Below are 14,620 nucleotides of genomic sequence, written 5' to 3'. Positions count from 1 at the left end.
CGTAACGTAACAAATGGAAAAAGTTAAGGTCTGAATACTTACTGAACGCACTGGTTATCTTTTTTCAATGGGAAATGCTGCGGGGTCACCATAATGACTTTCCCAGTAACACGTGTCAATTATCCTATCGTGTTTTAAAGGACAACGCTTCCTTAAACCTATCAAAACATGACAATTGATATCCCAGAGGATTTATTACAAAACAGTTAATTGAAAGTGGGCTTTGTTCATTTAATGTTCCAACCCCAAATACAAGTAGGCTGTTGTATGAGAGTGGTGAAATCTACAGTGAAGAGCCTTCTATGCAAAAGTATGTATAATCAGAGGATATGTATATTAATACATTTAAATGAATACAGTAGAGGTACAGTAAGGGTGATCTTGGTTTGGCTGTCTTTAGTCTTTGAAACGAACATGTGCCACATCAGCAATAGGGGCCTTGCCTCCTGCATTCTCAAGACCTGAGTCACTTGCAAAGTCCTCAAAGTCACTGCTCAAGTTGCCAAAATCCTCATTGTCAAACTCATCTAAGTCTTTCTTCCTCAGAGTGCATCCTGTCTTCTTTTGATTGGTGTCTTCCTCCTCTTCCTGCTTCTTTGTGTCAACCCTATTAGGTGAAAGCAGAATGAAAAAAAAAAAAAAAAAATCATGTAAAATGTAACCCTTTAGATTTTTACAGTCTGAAAGTAGTAGACCAACAGCACGTGGTTATTCAGACGCAAGCCTATTGAACTAATAGTGGATCGGGGACAATTCTAACACATTTGTTTTACTTTTGGCCAGTTGAGTTCAAAATGTGATACAAACAACTTAGATTTGTCTGCTACAAATTGATGTACAGTTAAAGTTGGAAGTTTACATACACCTTACTGAGTTTAAATGTATTTCACAATTCCTGACATCTAATTCTATTAAAAAGTCCCTCTCAGGTCAGTTAGGACCACCACTTTATTTTAAGAATGTGAAATGTCAGAATAATAGTAGAGAATGATTTCGGCTTTTATTTTTTTCATCACATTCCCAGTGGGTCAGAAGTTTACATACACTCAATTTGTATTTGGTAGCATTGCCTTTACATTGTTTAACTTGGGACAAACGTTTTGGGTAACCTTCCACAAGCTTCCCACAATAAGTTGGGTGAATTTTGGCCCATTCCTCTTGACAGAGCTGGTGTAACTGAGTCAGGTTTGTAGGCCTCCTTGCGCGCACACACTTTTTCAGTTCTGCCCACAAATGTTCTATGGGATTGAGGTCAGGGCTTTGTGATGGCCACTCCAATACCTTGACTTTGTTGTCCTTAAGCCATTTTGGAAGTATGCTTGGGGTCATTGTCCATTTGGAAGACCCATTTGCGACTAAGCTTTAACTTCCTAACTGATGTCTTGAGATGTTGCTTCAATATATCCACATAATTTTCCTCCCTATGAAGCCATCTGTTTTATGAAGTGCACCAGTCCCTCCTGCAGCAAGGCACCCCCACAACATGATGCTTCCACCCCCGTGCTTCACGGTTGGGATGGTGTTCTTCGGCTTGCAAGCATCCCCCTTTTTCCTCCAAACACAACGATGTTCATTATGGCCAAACAGTTCTATTTTTGTTTCATCAGACCAGAGGACATTTCTCCAAAAAGTACAATCTTTGTCCCCATGTGCTGTTGCAAACCATAGTATGGCTTTTTTTAATGGCGGTTTTTGAACAGTGGCTTCTTCCATGCTGAGCGGCCTTTCAGGTTGTGTCGATATAGGACTCGTTTTACTGTGGATATAGATACTTTTGTACCCGTTTCCTCCAGCATCTTCACAAGGTCCTTTGCTGTTGTTCTGGGATTGATTTGCACTTTTCGCACAAAAGTACGTTCATCTCTAGGAGACAGAACGAGTCTCCTTCCTGAGCAGTATGACGGCTGCGTGGTCCCGTGGTGTTTACACTTGCATACTATTGTTTATACAGATGAACATGGCACCTTCAGGCGTTTGTAAATTGCTTCCAAGGATGAACCAGACTTGTGGAGGTCTATAATTTTTTTCTGAGGTCCTGGCTGATTTCTTTAGATTTTCCCATGACGTCAAGCAAAGAGGCACTGTGTTTGAAGGTAGGCCTTGAAATGCATCCACAGGCACACCTCCAATTGACTCAAATTATGTCAATTAGCCTATCAGAAAGCTTCATGACAATTTTCTGGAATTTTCCAAGCTGTTTAAAAGGCACAGTCAACGTAGTGTATGTAAACTTCTGACCCACTGGAATTGTGATAGAGTGAATTATAAGTGAAATAATCTGTCTGTAAACAATTGTTGGAAAAATTACTTGTACCATGCACAATGTAGATGTCCTAACCGACTTGCAAAAACGATAGTTGGTTAACAAGAAATTTGTGGAGTGGTTGAAAAACAAGTTTTAATGACTCCAACCTAAGTGTATGTAAACTTCCGACTTCAACTATAGCCATCATTTTAAAGCAAACAGAATGCATAATTTTTTCTCAAACAAGGAGAGTTACAACTGAGGGTCAATTGTAACATACTGTAAACAGTGTTTGTGGTAAAATGAAACAAAAAAATATCCTATAATTAACACGTGCATCTCAAGAATGAATACATTTTATTGATCATAAAACTATTTCGGGAAATAAAATTTGCTGAGCGTGGCACAGTGACTTGCCTCTTCACATTACTTTGTGACTAAACTGAGCACGTGCACGGTGAATCACATGATTCTAGCTGGTTCCTGATTGGAGATGGGGAAGACCGGGGAAATAGCCTGTCAGTTTCTACGCACTCATGTTATTAGCGATTACTACTAGGTTACATTTATAAGCAGACAATTTCAAACACTAAGATGTGTTCATGTCAAGTGCAGTGAAAATATGTTTAGTTGTTTCAGAACAACCAGTAATTGGAACAGAACTTTCTGCCTTCACCCCCATTTCATTTATTTTCTATTTGTTAAGCACCTTGAAATGCATTTGTTGTAAGAAATGTGCTATAGACATGCAAATAAAATTTAATTTGATCCAGATTTAAAGCGCTAACATGAGTACTGAAACAAATTCATAAGTACTTGAACACGAAGGGTTTTCACCACTGAATGCCATTTAAAGTTGCCAGAATTCTCACACGCATTTCATAATAATGTGTTATCATGACTTCTCTGACAAAGACTTCTGTATAGTCGAAATGCTGTAATTATGGTGTCCCAATAAAGCACTGGAGAGCAGTAATATTCTGTTGGCCACCCTCTCATGCCTTTATTATAACATGACTTATACATAGAGCTAATCTCGAGGTATGAAAACAATTAAGACTGGTATTTTTTTTAAATAAACGATCCCTTTAACATGCTATACTGAACAAAGCTTCTCAAATTTTGTGCACAAATGTCTACATCCCTGTCAGTGAGCATTTCTCCTTTGCCAAGATAATCCATCCACCTGACAGGCATGGCATATCAAGAAGCTAATTAAACCGCATGATCATTACACAGGTGCACCTTGTGCTGGGGACATAAAAGGCCAATCTAAAAAGTGCAGTTTTGTCACAACACAATGCCACAGATGTCTCAAGTTGAGGGAGCGTAAAGTTGGTATGTTAACTGCAAAGCGGTTGCCTGAGAAGTTAAGGTTAATTTCTCTAACATAAACCTCCTCCAAAGTCGTTTTAGAGAATTTGGTAGTACGTCCAACCAGCCTCACAACTGCAGACCACGTGTAACCACGCCAGCCCAGGACCTCCACATCCGGCTTCTTCACCTGCGGGCTCATCGGAGACCAGCCAACCGGACAGCTGATGGAACTGTGGGTTTGCATAACCGAAGAATTGTGCCGCAAATTTCTGTCAGAAACCATCTCAGGGAAGCTCATCTGCATGCTTGTTGTCCTCATCAGGGTCTTGACCTGACTGCAGTTCAGCGTCGTAACCAACTTCAGTGGGCAAACGATCACCTTCGATGACCCCTGGCACGCTGGAGAAGTGTGCCCTTCACGGATGAATCCTGGTTTCAACTGTACCGGGCAGATGGCAGAGTGCCCCAGTGGGGTTATAGTATGGGCAGGCATAAGCTATGGACAACACAATTGCATTTTATAGATGGCAATATGAATGCACAGACATACCGTGTTGAGATCCTGAAGCCCATTGTCGTACCATTCATCCCCCGCCATCCCCTCATGTTTCAGCATGATAATGCACAGCCCCATGTCGCAAGGATTTGTACACAATTCCTAGAAGCTGAAAATGTCCCAGTTCTTCCAAGGCCTGCATACTCAGACATTGAGCATGTTTGGAATGCTCTGGATCGAGGAGTACAACAGCGTGTTCCAGTTCCCGCCAATATCCAGAAACTCCATACAGCCATTGAAGAGGAGTGGGACACCACTTCACAGGCCACAATCAACAGCCTGATCAACTCTATGCGAAGGAGATGTGTCGCGCTGCATGAGGCAAATGGAGGTCACGCCAGATACTGTCTGATTTTCTGATCCATGTCACTACATTATTTTTAAGGCATCTGTGACGAGCAGATGCATATCTGTATTCCCAGTCATGTGAAATCCAGAGATTTTGGCATAATGAATTTACTTAAATTGACTGATTTCCTTATATGAACTGTAACTCAGTAAAATCTTTGAAATTGTTGCATTTATATTTTTCAGTGTAGTTTCCATTTCTTAAATCCAAAAGGACAGTGTCATGTAGTATGTTGATAGCGGTCATTCAAAACACCAAATTACATGCTAAATGAGAACATATTCATTGTAAGCTAAATAATAACTAAGGTAAATGTGTACTACTTGTTTTCACCCAGTAGACGGCAGTAGAAACAGACATCCCTGTTCCCAAGCAACACCTCTGCCAGCTTAGCCCACTGCTTGTGGGCTTTAGACTCACACACACCATAGAGTAGGAAGTAGGAACACTCACGGAATTACGATGTCCTCTTTCTTCCCACACTTGGCACAGAGCTCCAGCTTCAGGGCACAGGGTTTACAAATGACGTGATACGCATCCTTCACGGTCTTCTGAGAACATTTCACACTGAAACACATAGAAACACTCCCTGAATACCCATGTCCTTCTCTCACACCCCTTCACTAGCCAACATTTCACCCATACATATCCCCAAAAGCTTCCCTTGGTCTTCCTACTAAAACACAATTAAATTGGACATCCATGTTTGGTTTTGATTTGGAGTGGTAGCATCTAACAAGTGCATTTACTTATTTCCTGGGCACTGCAAACAACGACTTTCCAATCAGAACAGTCTACAGATATACCTTCCAACACGGGATGCGTACTGCTAAAACAAGTACAGTCATTTGCCGAGTACTTAGCTTTCCCTGTGGCTCAGTTGGTAGAGCATGGTGTTTACAGCACCAGCATGGTGTGTGCAATGCCAGGGTTGTGGGTTCGATTCCCACGGGGAGCCAGTACAAAAAAATGCATGAAATTAAATGTATGCATTCGCTACTGTAAGTCGCTCTGGATAAGAGCGTCTGCTAAATGACTAAAATGTAAATGTAAAATGTACTTAACGCCAACACTTATGTCCTAAGACGGAATGTTACTGTTAAAATAACTGTACTTACTGTTATTAAGTACAGCTGGTAGCCTAGTAGTTGAGAGTGTTAGGCCAGTAACCGTAAAGTAACGGTAAGGTAACTGGTTCGAATCCCCGAGCCGACTAGGTGTAAAATAACCCTAAACCTTGATCTAGGCACTTAACACTAATTGCTCCTGTAAAACGGTCGGGGTAAGAGTGTCAGCTAAATGTAAAACAATCAACTGTAAACATGACGTCAAGCTTTGTAGGGTTAGATAAGTATGGAACGCCGTTTCGGTCTTTGCGTGTCAAAAAATACACACGTCAATTAACACTATTTGACGTGTCAAATAAACTTGTTGACCAATCACGACCTGAATATGACTGCACGTCACAAAGTGTTGATCTTTTTTTTTTACGTCGTTATTACACATTGACTACACTATCACTCGTATTTCATATGTCAGTCACAACGATTCATCAATACGTATGCTATGATGCTGGTAAAGTTCTCTCGCGCACCTACAGTGCTGGTCATAAAAAAAGCTAGCTAGCTGATGGATGCAAACAACGTTCTTCCCCAAAAACATAGCAAAACGTCAATCTGTTTCAGTAGCTATATAGTTAGCTAGCTAACTATATAGCTAGGTGTCATCTAAAATAACCCTAATTTATAAGACAGTTCTTATTTGATTAATGGTGGTCGGACCCATCTGTGAAGGTAGCCACAATAGTGGACTTTGAGGTTAGCCTTCAAAATAAAAGTATGTCATTGAAAGTGATGCAAATCAATACAAATAGTAGAATGCCGCCATAATAATGGTTGGAATGTTATATAAGAATCAACAAAATACTACTTGTTCATTTGACAAAAATCTGTTGAAATCACACTGGATGTATTAGACTAGAATTGCATTGGGGGCCATACTTATTTCACTGTACAGCCTTACCTACAGATTGTGGATCAATGACATGGGTTATCAGTCTACTCAGTGACACCCAGAGAACATTAGCGTTGTAGCTCTTATTGCTGGACTCTGAAACAACTTAATTGAGCCACATTTAATGTCAACCTACTATGTATATTGAACATTATTCGTTTTGAACTCTCCAGAGACAGACAGCAAGTGTGGTAGAGATGCTATGAATGATCAGCTATGAAAAGCCAACTGATATTTACTCCTGAGGTGCTGACCTGTTGCGCCCGCTATAACCACTGATTATTATTTGACCCTGCTGGTCATCTATGAAAATGTGAACATCTTGGCCATGTTCTGTTATAATCTCCACCCGGCACAGCCAGAAGAGGACTGACCACCCCTCAGCCTGGATCCTCTCTAGGTTTATTCCTAGGTTCTGGCCTTTCTAGGGAGTTTTGTCTAGCCACCGTGCTTCTACACCTGCATTGCAGCTTCAGGGCACAGGCTCATATACTACCCACCACTGCGACCTGTACGCTCTCGATGGCTGGCCCTCGCTTCATACTCATCACCAAACCCACTGGCTCCAGTCATCTACAAGACCCTGCTAGGTAAAGTTCCCCCTTATCTCAGCTCGCTGGTCACCATAGCAGCACCCACCTGTAGCACGCACTCCAGCAGGTATATCTCTCTGGTCACCCCCAAAGCCAATTCCTCCTTCGGCCGCCTCTCTTTCCAGTTCTCTGCTGCCAATGACTGGAACGAACTACAAAAATCTCTGAAACTGGAAACACTTATCTCCCTCACTAGCTTTAAGCACCAGCTGTCAGAGCAGCTCACAGATCACTGCACCTGTACATAGCCCATCTATAATTTAGCCAAAAACAACTACCTCTTCCCCTAGTGTATTTATTTTGCTCCTTTGCACCCCATTATTTCTACTTTGCACTTTCTTCCACTACAAATCTACCATTCCAGTGTTTTACTTGCCATCTTGTATTTACTTCGCCACCATGGCCTTTTTTTGCCTTTACCTCCCTTATTTCACTTTGTATATAGACTTATTGTTCTACTATAGTATTGACTATGTTTTACTCCATGTGTAACTGTGTTGTATGTGTCGAACTGCTTTGCTTTATCTTGGCCAGGTAGCAATTATAAATGAGAATTTTTTCTCAACTTGCCTACCTGGTTAAATAAAAGGTGAAATAAAATAAAAAAATAGAAATTGCTTGCGGTTTTAGGCTGGGTTTCTGTACAGCACTTTGTAACATCAGCTGATGTAAGAAGGGCTATATAAATGCATTTGATTGATTCCTGAGGAAAAACAATACTGCACAGATGTTTAAGTCTGATAACTGAGGATATCTTGGGTATTGAGTAGACTGATACCCAATCCTTAGGTAAAGCTGTACAGTGCAATATGAATGTCAATACACACAATAGGCTGACTGGGGAGGTGATTTCACAGTCACAGTCCCGCGATAAGAGCTACAACGGTAATATTTGCGTAAACTCTTCACAGTTGTGTTCTGTGGGTGTCAGCAAGTAGACTGATACCCCATTTCATTGCTTCACATTCCAACCTTGTTTAACATTATCTAGTCTAAATATGGCATGATTCCACCAATTGTAAAATTCTGCATCACTTTCAAAGAGGTGCTTTTATTCAAAGGCAAACTGCAAATTCCACTAATGTGCCTACTCCTTATTGTGGCTAGCTTCACAACATATAACCCAGTCGAACCTCACTAGCCAGATGAAGCTAGCAGGCTGCTTATAACGTTAACCATGTTGCCCAAAGCTAAGTAGTTGGCTAGTTATTTATTTTCATGAACTGAAGTTCAATTTCAATAGGCGAACAACAAGTGGCTACTTAGCTAATACTTACAAAGGATTCCTAAATCATTGCTAAGAATATTGAAAATGACTGAAGTTTCTACTGGTCAGTGTTTTCTGGCTGGTTGTATTGGTGCTAGCTAGGTACCAAGCTAAAGCTAGTTAGCTACCCCAGAAGTAGTGGTCAAACAAATAATGCCTTATTACCAACGCGGTATTGTAAACATTGTTCGTGGACCGAGGTAAAGAGATTCAGGTTGGATAGTCGCCTGTAGTTTTCCTTATGTCCACCAACAGCGGTTAGGGACTGTCAACATAGTGACAAATCACATTTTTGAAATTGCAATAGCTCTTTGACCATTACTACTAAAACTTTCAAAACTGGTTCTAGCTAACCCGATGGAATAGACACACATTGCACACACTTTGTTTTTTGTCGATTTACATCTCGCACCATTTTCAATTATTTATTTTCAATAGCTCCTTGGTCATGTGACCTGACTTCAAACAAGGTTCAGGATGTACACTCAGTGGGCCTACACATTGCACACCCTTTAGTTTGTCCATTTTCATCTCACGCAATTCTACATGAATTTAATGAAATTAGAAATATTGAAAAACAACCTGTAACCTACTAACTTCAAACAAGGTTCAGAATGTCCACTGACCCTTCTATATTACAAACCCTTTAATTGGTCCATTTTCATCTTACACGTTTTTACATGAATTTCTCACACTTCCTAATTTCAACAGCTCCTTGGTCATGTGACCTACTGACCTCAAACTACTTTCAGAATGTCCACGGACTGGCGCGTTGAGTCTAGTGAGGTAACGTGACCAATCCAGGAGAAGATGACGGGAGCCCCGGGGAGAGTTCTTTTCTTTATGAAGGGCAGGGCGCCTTGGAATGGGTTTGCCCCGAGACGGGCCCATTCCCTGGAAAGCGTTGCGGTTCCGGTGGCGTCCTGTGAGCACTCGGTCCTGGAATATGGCTTTTGGTCAAGCATGAAAATGTGAGGGCGGTTCCACCAGACAATGATTTTCTGTAGGGCTCTTGTAAACTAATCCTACCTTGACAGGAAGCCAGAGAGAATGATGGCGCGAACGCATCCCTGGCTTTGGCTGGGAGGGGGGAGTTAAGTCCTGGGAGACAGATGATGAAAGTGTACTACTGACATCAGTCGGATCACAGAGTAGCTGTGATGAAACATTTAAAAACACACGTCCCCTGTATACTTAGCTAACTCTAAACCGCAAAGGTTTGAATCCAACGTTGGTTTCGGCTGGTCCCGCTAACAGTGGAGCACTAAATGGAATCTGCTTAGCGGTTATGGACACTGCCAGGTCTCAGGTCCGCCTGGGTGCCGGACTCTACACATTCTATGTGGGAGCTCTCCTCCACACTCCTTGGAGCATGTAGTGGAGATGGCATGTGCCTTACCATTAGCTGACACTACCAGGCCTCAGGCTTGCCTGAGTGCGGGACACCACACATTGTAGGTGGGGAGGTCTCCTCTACGCTCACTAGACTCGAGGCGGAGACTAAACACATTGGCCCCACAGTGAAAGGGAATTGCATGGATCTGGCTTATGCCCTACGAAGTGGGGAGAGGTATCTCCAGCTTGTCTGGGGAGGGAGCCCTACACCTGATGTGGGTAGTACCATCCATGCCCAGTGATTTGCTGTGGACCCCAAAAATGGATGGAAGAAGCCTAGGTTCCTACTGGGCACGGATCACTGAATGTCAACTTGATTAAATTCAAAAGGAGCGTACCCACCTGTCGCGGTCGCACTCAAATCACCCATGGGGTGACTGTGACCCGCTCATGTCAAGTAAGGAATATTGATGAAGCACTGGTAAAGGTGGTTCCTATGGCTGTGTCCCAGAGGGCTGACTGGGAAAGTAAATGATTGAAAGGGGATGATTTTCTGTTGCTTCTTCCGACACCTGGTTGATGGTGCCGCTAAATACTGCGACAAGTATTTGTTTTTCAATCCTATAAGTATTGTGCTGGCACTTGATGTCGATTGGGTGTAAAAAAAAAAAACAGTTAAAGTCCGCTGTAGGTTAGTAGCGGCAACTTATGTCCAGTTTGTAAGACAGAATAGCCTCTGATGATACCGCCGGACGTGACTGGACTGGATGTCAATTTGATGATATCTGACTGTTGCATGCTACCCTTCGTGGTTGCACTCAAACCACCTTCGGGGTGTAAACAGCAGGACATAAGAGTCTCTTGAGGTAGCCAAATGCCTTGTCATCTAAATAGTGACACGCATGAATGGATGAACGAGATTCCCCACCTACTATCTAGCAAAACCACAGCCAAGGGAACAGGCTTGACGGAATCAGCGGGGAAAGAAGACCCTTTTGAGCTTGACTCTAGTCTGGCACTGTGAAGAGACATGAGATGTAGAATAAGTGGGAGGCCTCGGCCAGCGGTGAAATACCACTACTGTTATCATTTTTTCACTTACCCAGTGAGGCAAGCCCTGAGCGAGCTCGTGCTTCTCCCCGCTCCGGGGACAGTGGCAGGTGGGGAGTTTGACTGGGGCGGTACAACTGTCAAACGGTAACAGGTGTCCTAAGGCGAGCTCAGGGAGGACAGAAACTTACCGTGGCGCAGAAGGGCAAAAGCTCGCATGATCTTGATTTTCAGTATGAATACAGAACGTGAAAGCGGGACTCACGATCGTTCTGACTTTTTGAGTTTTAAGCAGGAGGCGTCAGAAAAGTTCCCACAGAGATAACTGGCTCGTGGCGGCCAAGCGTTCATAGCGACGTCGCTTTTTGATCCTTTGATGTCGGCTCTTCCTACGATTGTGAAGCAGAATTCACCAAGCGTTGGATTGTTCACCCACTAATAGGGAACGTGACATGGGTTTAGACCATCGTGGGACAGGTTAGTTTTACCATACTGATGTGTTGCTGCATTAGAAATCCTGCTCAGTACGAGAGGAACCGCAGGTTCAGACATTTGGTGTACGTGCTTGGCTGAGGAGCCAATGGTGCGAAGCTACCATCTGTGTGATTATGACTGAACGCCTCCAAGTCAGAATCCCCCCTAAACTTAACAATACCGTAGCGCCGCAGATCTTCGGTTAGCCCGGGACAGCCTGCCTCTTTTGGCAGGTGAGTAGAGCCGTTTGTGACTGGGTTGGGGTGTGGCCGGATGAGTTGCCACACCTCTCTACTGATGCGCACTCCATGTTTGTGGGGAACCTGGTGCTAAATCACTTGTAGACGACATGATTCTGGGTCAGGGTTTTGTACGTAGCAGAGCCGCTCACTCACTGCGATCTATTGAAAGTCAGCCCTCAATCCAAGCTTTTGTCGGGGACGGAAGGCCTCTTCCTCCACCATCCTGCTCCTCCATTACTTACGGGTTACCAGGTGCACGCAGAAGGTCCAGGGGACAGAGGCTGGACACAGAGTGTGAGAGCTCAGGTGGGTAGAAGGCGTAAGACATTGGGCTCTGGATAGGTAGGGGGCTAGGTGGTGGTCGCCCATCTGCCCGGCCCATCCTCGGGGAATGTGACTCAGGTTGGGACTCGCTGTGGAAGTCAGTGTCACCAGGTGCACGAGGAGGCCTCCCAAGGCGGGGGGCACTCAGAGTCCTGGTGACACTTTGACTCAGACTTCCTCAGATCTCAGACTCAGGGGGCTGTGGGCAGCACTCAGGCTGTGGAGGTTGGAGTGGGGACAGTCTCTGAGTGGAAAAAAGTGGGCGGGTTACCAGGAGCACGTGGTTCCTGACAGCGGGACTATAGATGTCTTAGTAATTCCAGGGAGTAAGCTATACTTTAACAGGCTGACCACACCGTTCGCGTCGCCAAGGGCTAAAATAACAAGTCCTTTCTATTTCTGACGCAGATCGCACTGCAAGTCCTGCCTCTCCCATCTCCTCATTGGTTTATAGAAGCAGGTACCCACATGCCATCTCCTCATTGGCTATACCCACGTGGGTGATTGAAAGACAACTGTGTTGCCGGTCGGTGTAGTAATACTATGAAAGTTTAGATGCCAATCACCATATAAGTTCAAAGAAGAAAAAGCCTGGAAGGAGGAGAGATGACTAGAAACGATTCGGTTGACTGTTTTATGTGTGTATTAATTGTCGGAATAGAAGACCTTGTGCATTTCAGGTAAAATAACAACTCAATGTTTATATCCCAGGACAAATTAGCTAGCAAGTGCAAGCTAACTAGCTAAATTGCCATAAATGTTTAATGCTTTTCGACCTGTCCCCAAATTAGGGAGAGCAGGTGTGGAGGTCTGTAGTTCCAGGGAGTAAACTATACACTCTCAGGCCCAGGGAGAGGGCGGGGAGTGTAGGCCTAGAGGCCAGCAGTCAGAGGTCACCAGGTCAATGGGGGACTGCCTGGAAGTCAGGAAGGCCTCAGGGAGAAGGCCCAAGTGAATAAGTGTGTGAGTGACACTGTCCTTCAGGGGAACAGAGCAGGCAATTCATGTAAAATTGTGTGAGATTAAAATGGACAAACAAAAGGGTGTGCCATGTATAAGGCTAGTCAGTGGATATTCTGAACCTTGTTTGAGTCAAGTAGGTCACATGACCAAGGAGCTATTGATATTTTGAAAAATTAAAAAATGAATATAAAATCAAATGAGATGAAAACAGACAAACTAAAGGGTGTGCAATGTGTAGGCCCACTGAGTGTACATTCTGAACCTTGTTTCAGGTCAGTAGTTCACATGACCAAGGAGCAATTGAAATGTAAAATCACCTGAGACGATAATTGACAAAGGGTGTGCAATATAGAAGGGTAGTGAGTGGACATTCTGAACCTTGGTTGAGTCCAGTAGGTCACATGACCAAGGAGCTGTTGAAATTACAAAGTTTTAAAAATTAATGTAAAAACATGCGAGATGACAATGGACAAACTAAAGGGTGTGCAATGTGTAGGTCCACTGAGTGTACATTCTGAACCTTGTTAGAAGTCAGTAGGTCACATGACCAAGGAGGTATTAACATTTTAAAAAATGTATGTAAAATCGTGGGAGATGAAACTGGACAAACTAAAGGGTGTGCGATATAGAAGGGTAGTCAGCAGACATTCTGAACCTTGGTTGAGGTCAGTAGGTCACATGACCAAGGAGCTATTGAAATTCAAATGTAAAAGTTTGTACTTTGTTTACACTCCCTAACTATTTCAACTGGGAATACAAAATGCTGCTCAGATTTCCACACGTTTATTAGATTGGGAAAGCAAATGAATGTCCAAATTGTGAAAATAAGACCTGTGCAATGTTGTGCACAATTTTTCCAACTTCATACTTATTTGGAGTCTGGCTCAAGTGCGAATATCCAACCTGAAACAACCAGTGTGTACTTGTTTGTACAGCTTTGACAGTGTTACTGATAGTTGTGGTGGCGCTTGCCTTGCACGTGCAAATTCAGCACACACAACGTTCTATAATAGTATTGTGTTATTTGACGTGTCAAAAAGTGTTATTTGACTTGTATCTTTTTTGACACGCAAAGACCCAAACGGTGTACCATAGATAACGTGGGGTAAATGTATGCACCTTGGTACATCCTACCTCGACTTGGCTCTCTATTGGATCAAAATGTTCTCAAACGACACTGAGTGCATATATTTTTAACATGTGTGTGTAACGTACTAACCATGTTCGGGGTTGGGTGAGGGATTTGTATTTGTTGTACTTGACTTTCCACTCAATAACTTCCTTGCAGCGTTGGCACAACCCGTCGTGGACCTTTGAGTTTGCTATCTGCAACAATATCAGCACCAGATTTACACAGGGAAAAGTAAAACAGACCTAAAATCAGCCCAGCATTATCCATACGGATGGTAGACAGTTGCCAGACAGAATGAATCCAAATGGTTTGCTAGCTAGCCAACTGTTTTGCTAACATACTGCCATCATGTCTTGTATTAATGACGGCGCTATGGAACGTTAGTCAGTCATACACCGTACCTTTACTTGAACACTTGCTCCATATTTGTCGTTCTTGTAAGCAGTCGTGTTTTGGTGCTTCTGTCCTCGCGAGCGAGATGCGTTGCCTTTTTGAGAACTCATTTTGCTAAAATCAGAACTCAGATCCCACAACACATGGCATGACAAAATAACCCGGAAGAATATGTCTCGTCATGAGTGACGTCGGATAAAGAGTTACAATTTAACTTTGCAAAATCTCAATATCAACGTTTAATAGCATAAAGATCCACATGTGAATATAGTATTGTTCTAATTGAAATATCGTATTGACACTTTCTCTTTTAGATAACGCATTTCCCTTATCCCATTCCGAAACAAAATTAAATAATTACGTCATT

At 43.0% G+C, this 14,620-nt stretch overlaps 1 protein-coding gene and 1 pseudogene across 1 annotated transcript; one reads left to right on the top strand and one right to left on the bottom strand.

Annotated features, from left to right (window-relative positions):
• Nucleotides 1-177: 177 nt before the first annotated feature.
• ci085 (CI085 protein) lies at nucleotides 178-14,398 on the bottom strand. Its single transcript, NM_001141657.2, has 4 exons — nucleotides 14,262-14,398; nucleotides 13,948-14,054; nucleotides 4,921-5,034; nucleotides 178-607 (listed from the first exon to the last, which is right to left on the bottom strand). The coding sequence occupies exons 1-4, from the start codon at nucleotides 14,361-14,363 to the stop codon at nucleotides 397-399; spliced, it is 534 nt and encodes a 177-aa protein (NP_001135129.1). The 5' UTR covers nucleotides 14,364-14,398; the 3' UTR covers nucleotides 178-396.
• Nucleotides 10,646-11,632, top strand: LOC145864003 (uncharacterized; annotated as a pseudogene).
• Nucleotides 14,399-14,620: the final 222 nt, after the last annotated feature.

Source organism: Salmo salar, chromosome 24 (assembly GCF_965601325.2).
Source record: "Salmo salar chromosome 24, fSalSal1, whole genome shotgun sequence".
Taxonomy (NCBI): domain Eukaryota; kingdom Metazoa; phylum Chordata; class Actinopteri; order Salmoniformes; family Salmonidae; genus Salmo; species Salmo salar.
The sequence above is the reverse complement of the archived record's forward strand: the minus strand, read 5'-3'. Positions and strand labels throughout refer to the sequence as shown.